The following is a 23,180-nucleotide window of genomic DNA, read 5'->3' on the forward strand; positions in this document are numbered from 1 at the left end:
TCTGAAGTCACCAGGAATATTAACATCTATTTAATTAACTTGAAGCAAGATTTAGCCTGGAAGAGTTATTTTACCATGACTAAAGGAGAAAATGAAGTCTGAAATTCAGCTTTTCCAGCAAGGCACTGAACTCAGATCCACAGAAATATTTAGATACCAATCTCCCACTGGACAAGAGATAGACAGGTAAATATATTCTAGAACCTGGAACTCATTAGCTCTGATCCATTTGGACACAAGAAGTATTCACTCTTTCCCTGAATAGCAAGTATAGCAATTAAAAACATCAATATAAATCAGTATTATAAAAAAAGGCAGCTCACCCTCTGCAATGATGAAGGCTGGATTAATTTTCCAACACTCATTATGAACCATGAGAACTCATGTCTACCAACTGGCTGCCATGTGCAACTCAGTGCCCAATTTTGGACTTTATGTATGACTTCTCAAAACCATCTCCTCCAAAGCCCCAAGGACTGGCTGGCTGGAATGGCTCTGCAGGAGAGAGCCAGCCAAGGGGCCACCAGTGAAGAACCTTGCTTAAGCCAAAGGTGATATTCTGATCTCAGTTACACCAGAAGATGCTAATAGATCAGAATCTAGCTTATTGTAGGGGTAAAGACTGTGGTTGCTCACTGAAGTGTCTCAGATTTCTAACTGTGGTGTTTCCAGGACAGTTTTCAATTATCAGCCTTTATTTTGAGTGTGTGCTATAGAGATGTGTGGGGGCCAAGGTGATGGAAAAATTTTATTTATATTTTTTTCAGAAAAATATGCTAACTGAAGAAAGGCAACTTGTTTTTTCCACTCTTTTTTAATCCTTTTTTTTTTTAATGAGGTTGTGCCAAACAGAAGTTCAATGTCTCTCTTATTCACTTTGTGCCTTCTTTGATCCCCAGTACAACTTGCTCAAATCCATAATCATGGCATGACTTAGGTTTTATTCCCCACTGTAAATTTTACAAGTCTTCCATTATGTACAGTTTTTTAAAGGTACAATCTGAAAGATAACTTTATCTCAAATTCACTTTCTCATACATGGTGTTTATGGGGGTACCAGAGGATTCTGTTCTCACAGAAGTTCCTTGCCCACATTATTGCCTCTCACCAGAACCACGAGAGGAAATTCTCCTCGAGATTCTCAAATGTTATCCCAAATGGAGTCTGAAGTTCCAACTCAATTGCTACAGAATAGAGCTTGCAATGTGTCTAAACCCTGCAGATTTCAAGGAACACTGAGCCTTAAGAGAGTTTTAAAAAGGCCACAGCAAATTCATGCTTACTTGACTCCCCTCACTACCATGCCCGTGGAACTTTGTGGATGCTGCCATCTTTGTATCTGTGTATCTCAGGTAATTAATTAGAAGTGAGTATGTTTCAGATGAAGTATTTCTTCATATGTGTGTCATAAGTATGACTTCTGATGAAGTCCTACTTCCTAAAGCCTTCAGAGATAGATGAAAATCTCACTGTAGCTCTGCTGCAAATATTTTTCAAGACCTCAGTGTTTGTGAGATGACCGGAATTACAAAATTGAGGTTGATTCTGAAAAACTTACATTTTCAGCCTTGTAATGTCACAGACACTGCTGAAGAGCAAATGCTTCATGAGAGGATGAAATTAAAAAAAAACCAACAGCAAATAAAGTCCAGTCTTCCACGTGAGTAATAGTCCATGGTCTCAAGAAGCCAGCATAGCTGGCAGAATGCATCTGATCAAAACATCTGAGCATTTCAGTCACACTGAGGCAGAAGTTTCTGTATCCAAACCACATTTTAGGTTGCTAGAATCCAGCTGTGACACAGTTTTGTTAGGATATTAAAAGCACAGTGGTGCAGAATATAGATGAGACACTGTGCCAAAGAATAGCTTCATCAGTTTCAGCAAAATACACCCAGAAGACAACAAAGCAGTGAAACACCAATATTTTAAAGTAAAATAAATATATATTATATAGACTCTGTCAATTTATGGGGCTGCTGGGATTGTATTTTAATGCAATCTATTCATTATAACTACTATGAGTAAGAAACTTTCACTAATATAGAAAAACAATAATCCTGCTACAACTTGGAGGCAATTGGCAGAACTCCTGTGAAACAGGTATGGCAGAGTGGCATCTGTGCCACAAAGGGTAAGGTAAAATCATTAAAAATCATGGTTTCGCCACAAGCACAGACGGAGACCAAAGAATTTATGAGTCTTGCATAAAAAAGGATCTTCTAACCTGTATATTTAGCTTTTTAACTTTTACCTATTCCAGTCATCCTTGCTGGCTTGCCTTTGAAGAATACAAAAAAGTTTTTATTTTGAATGTAATTTTCATTAAATAATTCACAAAAAAAAAGGCAGCTCTGAATGAGCATGTGGTATAATTACACCAGTTTGGGAGTTCTTTAGTAGTAAGAACCATCCTCAGTAAATACACCTGGAAAAAGGGTATTAAAAAATTCTTACAACAGAGGTCCAACTGCCTTCAACAAGACATTTGTTTTTCCTCAGATGGCAATATACAAATATAAGGTGTGTAAATGAGTTCAGGATGCAGAATGTGTATCGTTAAGTCTTACATCTTTAACCCCAGTGACCATATTGATAGCTTGTAAACCTTTGCCCAGGTTTAATTTATTCCCTTTTTGTTTATTTACAAAGCAAGAGACACAAGCTACATGGAAGCTGAAAGGAAATGCACTGGCAAAACAAGATCTACAGAAAGATGCTGAGGATGGGATTCACTTACCTGCTTATAAGCCTCTAATGCCATCTTAGGCAGCCCAGGGACTATCTGGGGATCATCTCTTTGTTGCCAGCTGCCACCCCAGAATGGCACTACTCCTCCCTAAGTCCTGTGTTGTACCTGCCAGCTCAGTGTGGCTGTCTGAGATATCCTGGGGCGCCGAAAATAGCAATGGTTGCTTATATTTAAGTTAATTAATCCCACCCTGACTGTTTATGCTCTGCCATACACACACTCTGTTCAAGCTAACCCCAGAGAGGGCTGTGCTGAGGAGGGAAGGATGGAGACACCCAAGGTATTCCATCTGGCCCAGCTCTGGTCCTGAAACAACACAGCCCACCCAAACTGCTGTATCCTCCCACGGCCCCACTGTGCTACAGCAATTTATTGGTTGGGTCTTTTGGTCTTTGACAACTCAAGGATCTTGCATGATGTTATGTTACATATTGTGGAAAATGCAGGGTTAGGAGAAATAGGAAATTTTTGGATTCCTCTCTGCATTCTGTGTGTATAATGAGGGAACAGCCCTCAGATACAGGTGGCTGGGAAGACCAAGAAAGAAATCAATATGTATTTGTGGCTAGGAAGTATGTCCCAGTAAAATGAACACTAATCACTAATCAGCTCTCTTTGCTTCTAGACTATGTATTTGGGCTTTTTAGTTTGGGTGTTTGTTTTTTTTTCATGTCACCTTCCTCTGTTCTCTTGTAACTACTAATAGAACAGAGCATGATTTCCCTTTTCTACTTTTCTTTCATAGCCATTTCAGATCTTGTCTCTTTGAAAGATGCTGCCCATCACAGATTGCAATCTGCCTTGTACAGTTCTCAGTTATGTTTAAATCTTCTTTCATCTTCAAAGGCTGGCTGAAAGAAGTGTCAGGTCATTATTTCAGGCTGTAGCTTAATACTTAGGCTTACCAGTGTATGATCTCTCTCTTGGTAAAGACCTTCATTCACTGAAGGTCAAGTATTAGTGTTATTTTTAAATATATTCCCAGCACTGATGAGTTAAAAATAGTCCTTCTACGAAAACGCACAGTAATTGGTTAAACCTTGTTAGCAATCACATGAAGATGATAACTCCTCCCAGGAAAAGACATAGCCAAAGCAGCTTTGACATGGATTTATACTTAGAAGAGCAGCTGCAGGCCTCCTGAGAAGGAGTTCACAATATAGTCTCTTGGATTATTAGCAGAAAATTAGCAGCTTGATGCTGGAAAGGAAGGGAAGGAGACATGAGAAAAAAACTTTCTCATGGTGATCTGCAAGTGAATTCCATGGATTCTGTATTTTGGAACTATCCTCATTAGAAAGAAAGGCTAAAAGATGGATCTGGGAAAGGCAAAGCTGCTGAGAACTGGCCTCAATGCTTTATATCAAGCTATCCACCCTGTGCATGGAATTGCCTGGACAGATGGGAAGCAAGTGATACTGACTACTTTATACTATCAAAATGGAGAGCTGAAGTTTGGAGATTCAAGCATTCTTGGTCAATTTGAACATGTGCATGGGCTTTACTGGGGCCCATATTGCTCCACAGACGCCCCAGCTTTGCTGGCCGTTCAGCACAAAAAGCACGTAAGCATTTGGCAGCTGGTCTACAGCAGCGCAGAGAAGGAGAAAAGCCCTTGATTTCTCAGACTTGTGAAGTTGGTGAGCCATTTCCACTGCTTTCTCAGGGCTGTGTCTGGCATCCAAAGAAGGAAGTCTTGGCTGTGCTTACAAAACGAGATGCTTCCGTCTTGCACGCCGTTCGTACTGACAATACGCGGGTTAAGGCAGAGATCAAAAGCAGCGGACTCATCCACTGTGCTTGCTGGACTAAGGATGGTAATCGTTTAGTAGTTGCTATAGGCACTACCCTGCACTCCTACATATGGGATAATGCTCAGAAAACTCTAAATATCTGCTCCTTTTGCCCAGTTTTTGATGTGGGAGGTTATATCTGTGCTATAGAAGCCACTCTGGATTTCCAATTGCTGTAGCTACTGAGCTTCCTTTAGATAACATCTGTGGTATCAATGCAGGCATTGCATTCGATGTTCCCTCTGGTACAGAAGGTGCTTCTTTAATCTCACAGTCTGCTTTGGTGCTTGGTGATGAAGAATACTCCATGGACACACGAAGAAAGTCCATAGATTCAGATAGATCAGGTGTTGATTCAGTTGCTTCTTCTTCATCAGGTCCTGTGGATTTGACCCATATCCTTGCAAACCACCGTCGGTCTGATCCCAGTCCTCTCATTACTCTGAAACGCAAAGACTCTGCAGCAACAAATGGTCAAGATTCTTCTCACTTGATCTTGGTGACTTTTGAGAGGAAGGTAACAACCACCAGAAAAGTCACCATCCCAGGTATTTTGGTTCCTGATATAATGGCTTTTGATCTTAGGGCTCAGATTGTGGCAGTAGCCTCTAATACTTCTAATATTGTTCTGGTGTATTCAGTAACCTCTTCCTCCATGCCTCACATTCAACAAATCCAGCTGGAAAAAAATGAAAGACCAAAGGGCCTATGCTTTTTAACAGATAAACTCTTATTGATTCTGATTGGTAAGCAGAGGTTCCCTGACCCTAATCTCATTCCATCTTCAAGTTCAGACAGGTATGTAATGCGTCTTATGGTCAAAGAATTGATGCTGGAAGAAAATTCTTCAGCATTGCCTGAGACTAAACAGAATATGTTTTATAACTTTGAATCCTCTGTTAATATACCTGGCAAAAGAAAATTCTTTGAGAACCTTGCCACAGAAGACCAACCTCAAAGCAGGGAGTTGTTAATACCAAGAAGCACAGTTATTCAGTCTCCAAGTGGTAGGAGAAGACTCATTGAAGAGGTAAAGAGCCCTAGTTATGAGCAGAGCTCTTCATCAAGTGTGAGTGACCTGGATGAAAAAAGGCTCCCAGGTGACTCCTCGGTGGCCTTGGAAACATTGGATGCTGAACCTATGAATCGCTCAGTGTCTCTTCGTGGTTTTGGATCACCCAGCAGGATTTCCAGCAGACCAACATCCCCTAAAGTGCAGTTCAATGTGATCCAAGAAGCATCAAATTCTCCTAAAAACAACAATTTGCCAAGTGAAAGAGGAATGAGTCACATATCGAGAAATTTAGAGAGACTTTGTGGCAGTTTCAATGAGTTACAGCTGAGTCTTTCTGAAATAACAGACTTGGCTAGGAATGGCAGGAGGATTTCTTTAGCCTATCCGTGCTCCCAGGAACCGCCTGTCGTGCATGTCACCTACCAGGTAACTTTTTGTCAGCTTAGAAATACTGTGATAGGAACCAAATTTTAAAACAATCTTGCACTTATTTAACTTTAAACCAAGAGGATGCAGTTTACTCTTATCAACCCATAAGAAATGTAACCTTGGTTTGGAATCAAGCTTAATTTAAAAAGGAATTATAATTTGTTATTGGAATGACAACTCAGGATGATGTGGATAGTTTAGAGGATACTTAACATGGGAGATTTGTCTGTTTATTCTTTGATCATGCACAATCGTCTTGGATGCTGGCAGATTTTGTTTACATCTGTCAGAGAGAACAGAGCCAGAGTTGTTAATGTACAAAAGACTTATATTTTAGTTTAGTGCAGAGATAAGCTGATGAATGGGGGGCTACAGTAGCTCACCAGATATGTAATAAATTTAAACCTGAGCTCAAATCCAGAGTCTGAAGATAGCCAGACTCACAGGAAGACTGAAACAAAGTATTGAATCTCAATTTATAGAAAATTTAAATGGATATGACATGAATTTGCCTTATTTCTGCTTTGATTTCTCAACATTATTCTTTACAAAATAAGATGTACTCAATTTGTAAAACACATAGCCACTTAAAATTTTCAGAAAAAAAACCAACCCTCAAACAAACACAAATCTTCTAATCCATGAATATGTAATTATGATTTAATTAGACAAATGTAAGAATTTCAAACCATCATGTTCCTATCTACCCTTGTTTTGGCAAATTTCCTCCTGGCTTCAATAAGAATTTCAGCTAAGGAATGTTGGTTGGGTAATTATTTCTGTCTACTGTCTTTAATATTATTCACAGGAATACTAACATTAAACTGATCAGATTTTTGAACATGCTGATGGTAGTGATAAAACTGGTATCCCCTTCAGGATGTAGATGCCAATTATAAATGCATTCTTATCCACGGCAACATAAGCAGCATTACACTGCATCACACTGCATTGTGATGATGCTGAAGCAAATTTTACTTCCTTTAGCTTTAAAGGAATCTATAGAGACATCTAAGTACCCCTCCTTAAACAGTCATTAAGGGAATGGTGACTCAATTCAATCATGGTCATTACTTTCTAGCAAGTGTTTCCTTGTAAACAGATTTTGGTGTGTTGGGTCGTCTGGATAAAAGCAAAGCTTTCGATCTGAATTAGTCAGTAATTTAACTTGAACACATTATACAAATTCTGGCGAAAAAGTAGCATGTCTATTTTAAATAATTTAGGATTTTATTGGCCAAGAAGCAAGCCCTTCTGTTCTCCAGTATGTTCAAATTAATTTTGATTTCTTAACATAAATCAACTTATTTATTTAGCAAGCAGCCCCATTTCTAGGAGTCAATTGGATTAACCTTTCCCAAGAGAAGTTTTATTTGTGACACATAACATTAATCTAAGTTCTGAAGTTGCTGTGCACGTGCTTGCACTAGGAGTAAGAATTAGTTAACCTGATATTTTTCTTTGGAAAAATCAACAAAAAAATTAAGTGCTTCTAAAATACTGCTAGAAAAACTATGTTTAGAAAGGAATACTTATTTATCTGAACAGGTTAGTTTCACATTAAGCCAGCAGCAAGCACTGCTAGCACCACATTACAATGACTCGAAAAAGTGCCACTAATGCCTTCCCACACACAGCTTTCCTGGGGAAGTCTCCACTAATGCCTTGTATAGTTCAGCCCCTCTTCTGAAATCTAACAGGATCACAGCATGATGCCAAGAAATAATGAAAAATAGACTTGGCAGAAAGGTCTACAGACAGGGAAATATTTGCTTCATAGGCAGCTAATAATTTTCAGAGAAACAGTTGTTTTGATTAGTTTATATTCAGACATCTGAACCTTGTTCCTCCTTCAGGAGTTGTTTAGTGCACTGTGAGCTCAGAGACCAGCTGGGCTGTGAGTTCCAGCCAGACTCTGTGTTCACAGAGCAAAAAGTCAGGAAATAGCTTTATTGCCTTATGATATAAATATCAGCCAGTGGAAAACTTTTTGAGCTTTAGCACTGCAGTCCAGTCAATAATATGGCCATTATCTTCCAGCTCTTTGTGCCAGGTGCATGTCTTTTTAAGTCTCTCTATAATCCCCAGCACAGCAGAGGCACAGTCTTGATTGAGAAGTCTATTGCACTAAAGAATATGATTATCAGAACTGCATAACCATATTTATACATTTAAAAAATAAAATGAAAGTTTAAAACATAAATGGTTAAAAATGTAGCAATAATTAATGAGCAATTATGAACACTGTTGTGCAGAAGTAATATTGACGTATTTATGTGTACTTCCTGTTCTGCTTAGGAAACTAAAAAACCAGAAACATTTATTACTTAATAATTCATGTTTGCTCATTTAACAGTCTTCAAAACCTTTGTTTATCCCGTTAGTGCAAGCCTGCTTGTAACTCCTCTGAAGTCACATCTATGCAGTGCTACCAGAATTTGTATTCTTTGTAGCCCATAGCCATAGAAGAAAACCATGATCATTCACACTTTGGAAATGTCACTGCACTATCACTTTTGTAATAGCATTCAGCCACCAGAGGTAACTTGATCATTCAACCCTGAAAAGCAAATATTATTGCTCTTTCATCACATGCAGGTTTGTGATTCAGGGGAATGTGGGAGGGCAGACAGACAAATGCAATAAGAAGACATTATTTAAAAAGAAAAAAAAATAAAAGAGGATCTGTCACAGATTTTTTTCTGTTTCACTTTGCAAAAAGATACTTATATCATCCCTTTCCCTCAGAAAAGAAACAGCTGCAGAATATTTAAACTAGTCTCATTCAAAAGCTAATTACAGTGGAAATAAAGCCAATCTGGATCTCAAATTAAAGGCATTTAGGCAAACCTCTCCAGGAGGAATAACATTCATCTTAATCTGAAGAACATCTTTAAACTCCTACATTTTGTTCACAAGCAGTATGATGCCAAAATTTTATATCACTGATAGCATATATTGCATAATTAAACAGGAATAATATCTTTTCAGCAATTAGTCACAATGATTTTCTTTTCTTAGCACAGTCCAATAATTGTACATAATTCAATTTGTACTTTTATACTATCTTGATACAATTTACTATGGAAAGCTTTATTGCCAGCTACAAAGGTGAGCTACGAAATAAACGTGGGTGTTATTTCTTTTACACATAGCTGGGAGATGAACAGAAAGGATCCAAACATATGGCAGTAAAGCTCTGATAGAAATACATGATGAAAAGAAGGGGAATATATGGGGGCACAGTAAAATGAGCAAAGACCAGGCTGAAATGATGAGCTGTAATAAGACCATGAACCCTTCTGAAATCTAAAGGGCAATTTTGATTCAGGTTGAGCAATAGAAAGTAAGTCATGAAAATGATGGAAGAGGAAGCTGATATGACTGCTCCCTGGAGTAAGAAAGTAGTCAGCTATCCTGAAATTTAGAAACAAGAGATTTAGGATGACTGTAAAAGAAAGACCTGCAGTAGGCAAGAGAAAGTGTGATTAATGCATGGATAGCATTTTGAGCAAAGATTGAGGAATTTGTTATGAACAAATTCTGTCAACAGCGTTCTGAAACTGATCAATAGCAGACAAGCAGGGTCTGTAGAGGAGACACAATTCCTTTTGTTAGAGCAGATGATTTATTTGCTGGATGTGCAGGTGCAAAAGGAAAAGAACACACAATGTCAAAAATAGAGCCAAGTTATCATACTGCACAAAGAAAGTAGAGATCACACATAAAGATCATGGAGGCACAAAAGGTGTATCTTAGATGACAATACACCTGAAACAGTAGATGCAGAGAGCCAAGAGGAGAGAATCCCAGCATGGTGTCACCAGGAATGCTGATGTGCCCTATAAATGCAAACTGCCCTGGGATTTAAGCACCTCTGAGCACCTCGGATCTCTTCCAGCATAAACATTTTACAGGCTTATGCTTCTCTGCCAGGTTAATTAAGGCTGCGATTGGAATGTTCCACATAAGGGTAAGGAAAGAAAAGATATCAATATCTCCACCACAATAAAAACAGAATCTACCAAAAAGCAGGCAGGAATCACAGCATCAGTAGAAATAATGACAGGGAAGGGGAGCAGTACAAGCTGTCAAACCTAATGAACACCACCTGTGGAAATGCTGCACGAGGCGCAGTGAGAATGTAAATCATAATTCTCCTTCCTCTTCAATGCTCTTTTCCTTAGCTGCTTAAGTGTCTTTTCATTGTCTTCTGGGACAGAACTCCCACATCTAGCTAATCTACTAACTTTTTCTCATCCTGCACAATGAATATGGGGGCAAGGTAAAAGCAAGCTGACTAATGGGTACTAAGGTATCAAACCTGAAATTACCAGTGGAACACAGAACGGTTGAAATCAAGGGTGTAAAAGAAGGAAAACAGAATCCTAGACAACTACAGCACTATTCACTGTACAGTACATGTGTCAACCTGATACCTTTCCCTAATAAAAGAACAGATTGTTAACACAAAGGAGATGAAGAATGTTTAAAATACCTGTAATTCAGTACAGTACTTGAAATATGCCACAGGGGAAATTATTTGTTCAACAGCAGAGAATAGGGATTAATAGAAGAAAAATAAGATGGTTAAGAAATTAGCTGCAATGGAGATAGTAATAGTTATAGCAAAATAGAAGAAAATGGAAAAAAATTACTAGTGCATTTTCTCATGATGGATTTTCAGTGTCATCTAAAAGTTTTGTTAATGATCTGCTGAGTTATGCTTATAAAATCTGCATATGACATAAAGTCTAATATTTTCAGTAAAGGATCAGGATTTCACACTTGTAAATTGATGACTATTATTTAACATCTAGAATAAATTTTAAAAAAGGATTGAAATTAATGAAATGAACTAATATAAAGTGCATATAGTAATATATTCCAGGATTAAGAGATTAAATTCCTGCTTTAGTACATCTTATTTGACTACAAGATGACTGTGAATTTAAAGTACAATACTGTTATGAAAAGAACAAAGGCGGTGTGTGGGCACACCAGTGAGGCATATCCTGCAGCAGGTAATGAGCACTGGGCACACAGCTTGCAGGTCTCATCTGAAAAACATTTTACATTTCCTAGACATCCATGGGCAAGAAGAACACATTGAGACTTCAACTGATCGCTAACCCAGCGTCAATAAAAACAATTCTGAGTGGTGGCACATTCTCATTTACCTCACTGGTTCATCAGTTGTTGAATTTAAGTTCATTAAGATGATCTCAGCATGCAGGAGAGTGTAAGCAGTGCATTAGGAAATCCAAGACAAATGAAGAAAAGGTCAAGAGGCAGAACCAGCTCCAGCTGACTGCTCAGTGGGGTTCAGAAAAGGGAGAGAAGGCACGTTCACTTATTGTGCAGTATGAAAACTGCACATACGTGAGATATATAACATCTCATCCAGGAATCCTTTTGCCTTAGTAAATGATGTTTTTCTCCTACATATTTGCAATCTGAAATGTGAGTTTTGAAAGACAGCTTGGCACTGCTGTGACAGGCTGGCTGAGCCCAGAACACCCTTTATAGTTATAAAATCTGATCTGGGCAGGCTGACATGGGTGAGGGAAAACAATTTTTGAATTGACCGTTTCTTTTTGCTGGGTTTTTGTTCAAGCAGAGTTGGACTTGACATACTACAGGAAGTTGGCTAAAGAAACTTAATCTGAAAATATACAACTAATATATATGGAAATATTTTTGTTTCTTCTGTGATTAACATGTTCTTTGTCTACCGATAAACTTTGTTCTAGGATAAAGCAACTAGCACAAGGGATTTTAATCTGGGAAATTCAAGTCCTCTGATTCCCACTGAGATAAATAACAACATAGCAAAAACAGACATGGAGTTTGGGAAGAGGTGGATTAAATCTAGATTTGGCTAGAAAATTGTCTTTGGCTTATAGCATGAAAGTGGGAAATACCAAGGCAAGATTTTAGTTGTACCTCTAACTCTGTCACAAATTGCTTCCATGACCTTGACTAAATCTCTTAAGCTCCCTGTGTAATGGTGTGATCATCTATAAAAAGGGGATACTAAGAGTTACCTGCCTCACAAGAAGGTACAGGTTTAAATCAGTTAATCTGTGATATGACATCTGTGAATGCATTCCTCCAAGAGAAGGCACATTATCATCACTTAAACTAAACATTAAAAAAAAGGCTAAATAATTAGAAGATTATAACTGAGAAAGATTCTTGACCTGACAGAATTTGTAAAAAGTCAAAAATAAATGTATAAGATGATTATGTTTATCATTACAAACAGAAGCATGTGGCAGAGAAAATAGCTCATATGAACACTGACAGGTGATGAAAGACAAAAAACTGAGGCTTGAACTTTCAGGTCTGTCCTTGAAAAACTGTTTAGGATAAAAAGTAGGTGTTGTGCAGTTTTGTGTATACAAAAATGTCTTCCAATGGCTGTTCCAATAATAATGTGCAATGCTAAATAGGAACCAAACTAGAACAAAATCATCTTGAGTATATGTTTCCATTCAACTAAGACAGACAGAGCTAGATTATTTTCTGATAATTCTTGAGTTGAAGGATATCTATGTGAAAAATGGATCACTTGAGTCAAGGCAATGAGCTTGTCTCATGTACAGTCCATTTTTTTCCTATAATTTATGAACTGAAGTTCCAGTTTGAATAAACTCTGTTATTCCAACCTGAACTCAGGAAAATGAAATAGTTGTTAGATGTGTTAGTCCACAAACTGCAACAATGACAAAGCTTTGCACAAATACCTGCACAGGCAAAGGGCACCTTTGCAATGCCTATGCAAAGCACACACTCACTGCTGAACATTCATCCCACTGAGTTTCAGGTGTGTTTAGGTTCAATAGAATATAGTACTACATAACTTGGAAATACCTAAAAATTACAAAGAACTTTTCTGATATAGTTATATGTAACAAAAAGCTGCTATAGGTTTATGACTAAGACAATGATACTTCCTTGATGGATTCCTTAGGTATGTCCTTTATTAATTATGCACCAACAAATTTCTGGTTGTTTTGAATGTGGAAAAAAGATGAGAAGATATTTTAAAGTTGGAAAGTTCACATATTTAATGGAAAGATATTTTTTTATGGTTCTTATGATTAAAATCAATCACAATAAATAAATAAGTAAATAGAATAAATAAATAAATAAATAAATACATACATACATACATAAATAACAATCAGCCATAGACTATCTGCATGAGAAAATAACAGCAGAGTGGGGAAAAGGATATTTGCAACAGTCAGCAGACATTTTGATTTACAGAATTCAATGCAGTTGCATGACAGCACAGATACTGTGTACAGAAAAGTGAAAGGGATTGATTTAGAAAGGTTGTTACACAGCAAAAAAGCACACAATCACAGAGAGCATCTGTCAAAAGACAGCACAATTAGAAATGAAGATGAGTATTACAAGAGACATTTCTTTAGTCAGAGGTTAGATTACTGTGCACACAAATGGAAGATGCAGTTGTAAATTCATTCAACCGTAATTTTTACATTAGCAAGAAAAATTCAAGGGTGTGAAGTAGACACAGACAGAGTAGGACTAGACCAGAAGATAGAATAGATGAGATCCTGTCAAACCATTCTGAAATATTACCTTGGATCCCTTTTGAATGTATGAAAGAGAAGGGTCTATGAAATTGGGTAAATAGACTGTCCATTCTGTCCAAATATATAAAATCTGGGGGTATTGGGAACATAAAGATGCCAAAGAAAAAGCAACGAAGCAAAACATAACACAGGGAACTATACAGGGAGAAAGCATGGAAAGAACAAAATTCAGTTCACGGGACAAAGTATAGAAATATTATTTAGCAATATTATTTAGAAGAAAATGTCCCATCCACATCTATTTCATAATAACATTTAGTCATTGGAAAATTTTCAGCGTTAAAAGGACTTTTAAAAGATAGCAGACAGGAAAATGTAAGTTCAAATATATGTCCACTCCATGACCATAGTAGCTTAACAATTTTTTGTCCTTGCACTTTGCAGTAACCAAAAAGATGAAACACAAAGATGTTGATTCTCAGGGCCATCCAAATTTCATGAAGCACAAAAAAGCCACCTTTATATTCAAGTGTGTTCTTTCAGTGAATATCAAAGCAAACTCCAAGGCTGTAAATCCATACGTTCTCACTCTCTCAGAGCAAGTCACAAGATACCTTGATATTACAGCTTTTCAGAGACTGTTGCTAGGTCCAGTCTCTCTGCAATACTCCCTGCGCCAAAATATCCCTGAGGTTATTTTGCCAGGGTGAAATAGCTGCCCAATGGCCCTCAAACCCACCCACACATACAGCTGAAACTGAGCAGAGTAGTCATTTACTCTGGCAGCATCTGGAACAACATTATTCCAGGTATGATACATTCCCTTCCACTGAACTGGCTTCAGGCAGGGGGCCCAACAGACACACAGATGCCCAGCCCAGGACAATACACCTACAGGGCTGAGGCAGCTTTGAGCTGCAGAAGCTCACAAAGCAAAAACCAAAGTGGCATTTTTATCCTCCTCACGTGGGACTAGGAGATTGTGCTTAGAATGGTCCTGCATGATGATGTCATCTATAAACTGTAGGAAAAACAGACAAAGAAAGGCAAAATGGCTAAAGAACTGAAAGGAGTAAGAGCAGAGGAATGGTTTTAAGTATTCAGGCTCGATGTCTAAGCCATTAACTAGATCTTTTCTTTTACATGCATGGATATGAAGAAAAGCTTTTCAAATGGATCAGTTACTGAAGAAACAAAAGACGTTCTCCTCTGTGATGGCAAGATCCATTTGAGTTTAGTCCAGCAGCTGTTTGATCTGCCTGTTATTGAAATGAAACACGGTATGTTTGTTTTATTTCTTCTATCTGGTTTCACCTGAGATTTTTAGCATATAAAAGAGGCATTTGTGACAGAATAATTACCCCAGACTTTAGTAAACTGAGCTTCTTTTGGCAAGTGTGTGTTTTCCTTTGTCTGAAATAGAGCAGAGTCTCTTGAAATAATTTAAATGCTAAGTAATTGCAAAACTATCTATTAGTAGAGTACTATGTTAGGTGCCTCTGCAAAGGAAGGCTGAGAAAATAATTGGTACACCATGTTACCTGGAAGTAGAATTGCTTTCCTGAAACCTTTTGGCATTTTGCTTCACCCATCCTTACTAGCATGTCTCAGCCCTGACAACAGCATATAGGTTGGAGAAAAATTCACTCTCACAATGTGGTGTATATATATATATATATATATATAAAGTAACATTTGGGATTATTTTAATGTGAGATAAAAAATGAAGCTCAATGTTCCTATTTGCCAATCTCCCATTTTTACCACCCACAATGGATTAACTGATAAGGACAGATGTAAAAGGGGAACCCTGGCCCCAGACTGGCCTCTGAATTGTCTCGTCCCTGTCTGTTCCTGTGTGACGCCCTCTCAGCCACTCATGAGTGCCATTTCTCTATAATGCTTCTGATGGCTTTTCTCATCACAGGCTACCATGATCCTCTTTCTGAGGTTGTTCCAGAAGACAAGAACATGCACGTTCCATATTTTTTTCAAGAATCTTCCTTGACTGTGCAGTGCAGTGGAAGCACACTACTTATACAAAAATCTCTACTGCTGTTGAGACCTGAGCTATTTCCCAGCAGGCATCCGCAGCAACATGATGCAGAGCTGCAGGGCAAGGAGGAGCCCATTTTTGGCCTGTATTTCCAGCTCTTGAATTTGGAAAGAAATGCCCATAATAAACAAGGGAACTGAGAAAAACTATTCTCAGCTCTATAGAGCAGTTGAATATTTAATTAGCAGAACACCTCTCCTCAATTTCATGTATTAGAATTCAGAGATATCAAAAAGATAATGCCTCAGAATCATCCTAATATCCCTCTTTCTGCTCAGGTTTTCTGATATTGAGTCTGTATGCTTTCAGCAAATACAAAAATTGAAACAAAAATCTTTCTAAAATTCACCAAAATCCTGCAAAATTATAAGGTTTGGAGCAGAAGCAGTTGTGTAGCTCTTTATTCAGTTCTAGATGGTACTTGTCTATATTCCTAAAAGTTTATTTTGACACAAGGCATAAATATTAAATGTGAAGTTTAAAAATATCACTCCCATCCTTTAATACTATATAATTAAAGGGTATATCATGAAGAACATGCTTATATTATGATAGCCTGGCATTTTTACTATGAGTAAAAACTTAAGCATTAATAGATTGGAGGGAAAAGCTTCACAACTGTAAGTCAAATTCATGTCCACAGCAATGCTGCTAAGACCATCAGAGTTAAAAGAGCAATGAGCTCGGCCTCATTGTTTGCACTTTAAGCCCAGGACTGTAATACCATTACCTCTGCTAAACAGAGTCTGTTGTGTATGCCCTGGTAGCAGCACACAGGAGTCTCTCTTTTTGGCATATCATCATAATAATTGTTCACAGTAAAAGGGTACTACACTCTGCTCATGGTTTTCCCATTGAAATATTCTGTGGGATATGCTTCCAAGCAAGTGTTATCAATGACACTGAGCATTTCCAGCATTTCAATGGATGAAAATAATTCCAAGAGTCTGACACAAAAGTATGCTTCATCAATTTGATCAACAATGGAATATCCATTTGGACCATAGAACTTCCACTTTCAGGGCCACTGCTCATAGAATTCTGAAGCCTGTCCAGATTTAAAAAGAAAGTATTAAGAGCAGAAGATTAAAGATCCATGGTTTGGAAAGACAATCTTCTTATGATGTAACAGGTGACATGACAACATACAACCAGCCTGCAAAAGTGCTTTGTGAGTGGTTAAAGAAGGGGAGATTTACCTTCTCCAGGAGCGTGCTTTGTTATGGCTGACAAAAATAAGGATGGTTCATTTGAATTTTCTACAATTCCTTTTTTCACAATCCATTTCAAAAACAGTTTTATATCCCAAAATCTAAAATCCCAACACAGAACCTATTAGGGCTTTCTTGCCCTCATATCCCAGCTACTGCTCCTGCTCAATAATGACAGAATCACATGTTTTAAGGAAAGTGTGTAATATAAGGGCTCCCCCAATTGTTTTATGTTGACACAGATTCTTTTTTTTTCCATACAGTGTCAAACTAGAAAAAAAAAAATAGAGAATTCACTTTTTTTCTATGAGAACTGCAATATTCCGAGAGAAAGCAAGCAGATGAATCACTAAAGAAAATATAGCTTCATTTTTAAGTCAAAGAAAAGTAAAAAAAAAGTGGGGTGAGGTTTATTTTCTTCTATGCAATACAGAAAGAGAACTTAAAAGGTTTTGAAGTATTTTGGTTTTTAAATCTTGTCCCTTTTTTTCAGAAAAAAAAGGATTTAAAATGTCATCCATACTTCGTTCCTTCTCTTTAGGAGAAGATTCTATAAATAATTAAAATACAAGAAATTTTACTATAGCAGCTTTTGTAAATCATCTTTTGTAAATCATCTTCAAGGTGTAACTTTCTTCTATTTGCTATATGAATTTGAAAACATATGGAACAATCTTGTATTGATGGTAATGAGATGGAGACCCTACTACTTTGTAGAAAAAGTACAGCACAATCATTTTTGCTGGCAACTTTTTCAGTTTTTATAATCTCTTCATCATTTGGGTAGAGCAGATGAGTGAAAAGGCTCAGCAGAAGCAGGTGTCATTAGAACAAAAGCCAGCTGAAAGGCTGGCTGAGTTTTCAGAAGATGAAGATACTTTTAGTCTATTAGAACCAGCAAATATGCACCTTGTGTTTGAACTTAATTTAAATAAGGGACAAAATGCCTAAAACCTTGCAAGACCTTTCACTTAGCCCCTCACTGCATCTGCACAAAGGTGTGTTGAGCATGGATTGTCAGACCTTAATGTCATTAGTGTAATAAGGCTTTAGTGCACAAAAAGAAACCCTGCTCTGCCTGCGTGCTCACTGACTTTTAGAAACGTGCTTCTACATTTACGTAACCACAGCAGTGCACTCATTTTCTTTTTCTTGCTTAATTTTTGTAGGCTCTTCTTGGATTGTGCTCACTGCAGACAAGGACGGCTTTGTGCCATTAATATTCAAAGCCACACAAGAGATAATCATAAGGGATGGAACTGACAGTTCAGAAGTCTGCGGAGGTCACTCCCACAAAAAAAGCATCCCAATGCGACCACCAAGCAGAGTGACATAATTTCTGAACAAAGAACCCCAATGACCTTCTTTTCTCCTACAATACAGAGACATTCTGTGCTCTCAGACGCTGAGAGACTAGAAAGTTGTCTTCACTACTTTCTGTGTATTGTAACTGCAAAATCTGTGGCATGGTTACACTATAGCTACATCCTTGGGTTGGCTGGACCCTCACTATACCTTTGGAAGGACTGGACCCACAGTGAAGTTCACCACAGCTGCTGTTATTAATGGCTGGAGCCAAGAGACTATTGTCAACTTTGACTGAGGTCAGGATATTCTTGGAGGAACAGTATTATGCTAAAAATCAACAACAAATCTAGCTGGTGCAGGTGTACACTTTAACATAAAACTTGAAGAAAATACAACTAAAGAGCTTTTATATTCATTAAGGAAAGCCACGATAGGAAAAAAAAAAAAACAAAACAGAAAATTGTCTCAGCCTCTTTTCTGTTCCAGCTGGATCCCATGGAAACCTGCAACATTTTCAGAAATGCCTAATTTTTATATGAAAATGTTCAATCACTAAAAAGGCTGCATCACTGTCTCCTGTCAGTGTCTTACACAGCATGTAGATTTATACATGCACACAGAAGAGAAAGAAAAAATCTTGCAAGATAAATTGAGGATCAAAGATGTTGAATGTAAATTTCATTTGGCTAAATGCAGGTATATACACTGAACATTCCATCTACACTCCTGCATGATCAGTCAGTAAAAGAAAAGCACTTCTACAGCAGATTATTCATGCCCTAACAGAGATTTCTAAAACTGATTGTGGGGAACTATCCCTGTTAAATAAGTAAATAAGTGCCTGTTTCTTTCCACTGACTGCAAACACAAGCTGGGGGACTGAACACAAACATTTGCTTTTAGCCAGGTGAACGTCACCCTGAGAGACAAGAGACAATACAGATACAGGTGAGAGTCAGGCAGGCAGGTCTGTGGGAATGAAACTATTGTGATTATGGTGACACAAACAGGCATAAGGAAAGAACTGAATGAGCTCCCTCACTTTCCCTCATTGAAATGCAAAGAGAAGGATTAAGTAGAGTGAGCAGCCATGTGTGCAAGGGCATGTTGTACTGCTGGAACCATGGAAAGTTGTTCCTGCTTCACCCTGTACAGCCAGGGAAACAAACAAGGAAGGACACTTAAGCTACTATTAGGAGTTATTTTTCATACTGTGCATTTTGGGTCTTGTTTATACTCCTGGGGAGTCTCTTCTCCCTTCCTGGGAACTATGGCAAGATCATTCACAGGGCACAGATACTAAAATCCAGTTATAATACTTCACCCCATACAAAGGCTGGATCAAGACAGTAGAGCTATGCTCTGAAGGACTTTAATGGGTTTGGAGGTTTGGCATTAGTACCATTGCAGTGATGCAGCCAGGAATCTCATAAGAAACTGTTTCAATCCTTGAAATAAGTAAGCAGTTTCATTTCATTGAATTAAATGTCTTCTTCATTCAAGTATCTTCCCAGGGACAAAGGAATCATCATTCTAAATCACCAATAACCACAGGCATGCAGTACTACGGAATATATTTGTACTACCTTGTTTGTAAAGATATCTTTAAGCAGCCTCAAGAAGCATTCCTGATTGTAAAAAAAAATAAAATCCTAAACAACAAATGAATATGACTTTTTAAGTATTAAACACATCAGTTACTTTATAGTTATGGGGTTAATTGGATTCCCTGCTTCTTTGCATTAGAATTGTATGGGTAGAATTCAAATGGGTATTTGTATTACTACTGCTTAAAGAATTTGATGTAAGTCACGCTTTCCTACACTAAAATCAGCACAAATCACTGAAATCAAATGAGTAACACAAAGGTTCACAGACATAGCATGGTGAGGGAAGACATGATCAGATTTCTAAAGGACATAGCACATTTCAAGGCAGCAGATGTATCTAATCCTGCAAATACCCTTGAATAACATCCTTGTGTCTCATAAGTCTTGGGTATTTACAATGCTTATGTTATGGCCAAGCAAAATAAAACTTAATTATAACTGACTAGAGTGATGGAAGGATCTGTTTTAGAGGACTGCTTAGGGACAAATAAAGGAAAAAACTACAATGAATTTTTTTTTCACAAATATTATCTCCTATGGGTGCTAATCTCATAGTTTGGTCTGCTCAAATTGAAGCTAATGAAACACAGAAAATGTTACAGGGGAACTCTAGGAAGGTGAAAAACTGATCAGCGACTATCCAGGCATTAAAGATCCCTCAGAACTTATAAACAGACATTTATTTGTCATTCTGTCATATTACCAGTTTAGTTTTTCATGCATTACTCTTCTATAAAACAATCTGAGTGTTGAGGAGATCAGAAATCAAAGGAGATTCTTTGAACAGCTATCAAAGTTTGGTTTGGTTCTGTTTGGCGGAGCTAAAAAAGGACAAATATTCAGATGACAAAACAGCTTCAGGGAGTAACTAGGTGTAAAATTAAAAACTTAGCTGTGTGATGCTTAATGAATTTCCGGATCTGTTATGTATTGGTGACATTGCTTTCCCTGCTGTATGATTCAAAGATTAAGCAGGAGCCATTCTACCTGAAAGTGCCATCATCAGCCAGCACAAATAGTCTGGTAACGAACAAGGATTCCAGTTTATCTTGTTGGACACTCAAAATTTTATAGGAAGGCTTAGGAAAAGTACTGTACATCAATTAAAACTGTATAATGTTAAAGAATAGAACTGCTCCTACATTAATGAATATGCTGTTATGTAAATATGCTTGAAAACAAGGGTTTAAATCATATAGATACACTCAAAAATGGACAACAATTGAACAAAAAAATATTTCTTTTCAGATAATGATTAAGGAGAGCAGCACAGCGCAGAGTTATCTTATCTAGTATCTATCACTGGGCTGTAAAGTTAAAATTGAAAGCAATAAAAGCCCTGGAAGAAGTGCTGAAGAGATTTATGCAAAGCAGAGGATAAATTTTCAGGTTTGGTTTGGATGGAGAACAGATGGAGAATCAGAGAAGTAGAGAGATAAAAGACAACTGCTCTATTAAGCACAGGCTGTACAGAAGATATTTGCAAAAACAGTGATAAAGGCATGTGGAGAGAGAGAGTTTGTACTAAACAAGTTGAGCAGAGAGGAGACTGTGAAAAGGACAAAAGCATAGACAGAGAAGCATTCACCATCCTCCCCAAATGCTTTTTAACAGGGCCAAAATCGATCAGTGTAGGAAAGGGGAGTTTTTCAGATCATCCAAATGTCATGAAGCACCAACCCCCCTTTTTAGTTCCTTTTTTCACCAGCAGAAAGGACAGTCACCAGACTAGACAGTCACCAGAAAGGAGAGTCACAGAAAGGAGAGTGACCAGACTAGACAGTCACCAGAAAGGACAGTGCCCTGGAAGAATAAGGAGACTACTGGTGTTAAGCTCGTGTCCAGAGCTACCCAGCAGGGAAGTCTGCAGTCTGTAATTAAACCAGAGGAAAGCCAGGAAGACTAGGAGCTTAAATTAGAAGTAGAAGCAGAATGACACTCAGTACACCAAACCAGTGGCACTCAGAAGTCTAAATGGGGTACCAGCTCCTCCAAAACATTTCCCCTGTGGGGAATAAACAACATACCACAAAGTCTAAATTTCCATTTTAATTACTCTGCATCTTTAGCCAGCACATTTATATGCATCCCAGTACATTTTTAGGAGTTGCTACAGCTTTACTTAAAAGTATAATCTGCTTCAAAGTTAAAACTCACCTTACACTTTCCATAAGTTGCCTGCTAAGCATGCAGCAGTCTGCTTTCTTTTCATGTTTTTGGTTTTTTTTTGTCCTGGCCCACTTCTTGAGAAAATGCTAACTACAGAAGTTCTGTATTCCATGTGGGCTTCTTTTTTAATTTTTAAAGTGGCTTCATGAGAACAATAATAAAACAATATACAAATGAAATCAGGCAAAATCAAAATAATCTGAAATTCTGCTGGCCAATTTATGATGCTAACTTTGCACAATGAAATATTATTTTGTTATTCTTTATAATAGCTAAAAAGTGAGATATCACAGCAGGAAGTGCATAAAGGAGGCCCTGTATTACCCTCAACTAGCTCTTCCATTTTTCCCTCTATTACTCTAGAATAGTATTTTCTATACTCATGTGGATTTCTTTAATATCTTTTCAATCACTGAAATAGTATCAACAGTATCATCAAGCTTAACTTCCTTCCCCCTGATTCTCATTTTCCTCTGTATTTCCAAGCTTGGATAATGAACTTATTTTTAGCTATTTTTACTTTCAGGTTTTCCTGCCTTAACAGAAAACCACAAACCCCGGACCATTTTCCCACCCTAAATGTAACTGAAAAGACTATCTCTCTAACCCAAAATGGTGCCAATTATTCTGAAGTAACTCCTGTCAGATGTTTGTCTAACTTCTTAATAAACCCAGCATACAATACCTGGTAGCACTAACCCATCCTTTAGAGCTCAACTCATCTGACCTGGCTTTTAAGCATATGAATTTAGACAAGGTAAATCCCAGGAGTTATGAAATTTCTCACATGCAAGTATTACTTTATTTTCCATTGTCACACACAACTGAAATTATATATTAGTGATTTAATGTTAATAGTAATTTTATATATTTATATTTATATTTATATTTATATTTATATTTATATTTATATTTATATTTATATTTATATTTATATTTATATTTATATTTATATTTATATTTATATTTATTAGTCAATGTTATGGTTTCATTTTTTCAACAGACTAAGGCAATTTCACAATCTTGACGTTAAATGCAAACTCACTTTGCTGAGGTTCAGTAGTTCCTGACAGTGCTATTAAGTAATGGATAAGGAGAGAGCTGCCATTACCCCCCAGCTAATGACATAGGTGTACCCCTCATTCGAGTCTCCAGAGTGGGAAGGATCCACCCCTCTTGTGCAGGTACTATGGCATCTTACCAGCCAAGGCAACACACAGCCAGGAGAGCACCCAAACACCACAGGATGACACTACAGACAAAACCAAA

At 37.5% G+C, this 23,180-nt stretch overlaps 1 protein-coding gene across 1 annotated transcript; it reads left to right on the forward strand.

The window, feature by feature from the left end:
* Window positions 1–4,065: 4,065 nt before the first annotated feature.
* LOC311151737 (WD repeat and coiled-coil-containing protein-like) lies at window positions 4,066–18,160 on the forward strand (the record flags this gene model as incomplete). Its single annotated transcript, XM_084202360.1, is given in 5 exon segments — window positions 4,066–4,356; window positions 4,359–4,713; window positions 4,716–5,986; window positions 14,717–14,837; window positions 17,994–18,160. Coding segments are annotated over 5 exon segments (2,205 nt in total).
* Between the last annotated feature and the right edge of the window lie 5,020 nt (window positions 18,161–23,180).

Source organism: Fringilla coelebs (genome assembly GCF_963513975.1).
Source record: "Fringilla coelebs genome assembly, chromosome: 3".
NCBI lineage: Eukaryota > Metazoa > Chordata > Aves > Passeriformes > Fringillidae > Fringilla > Fringilla coelebs.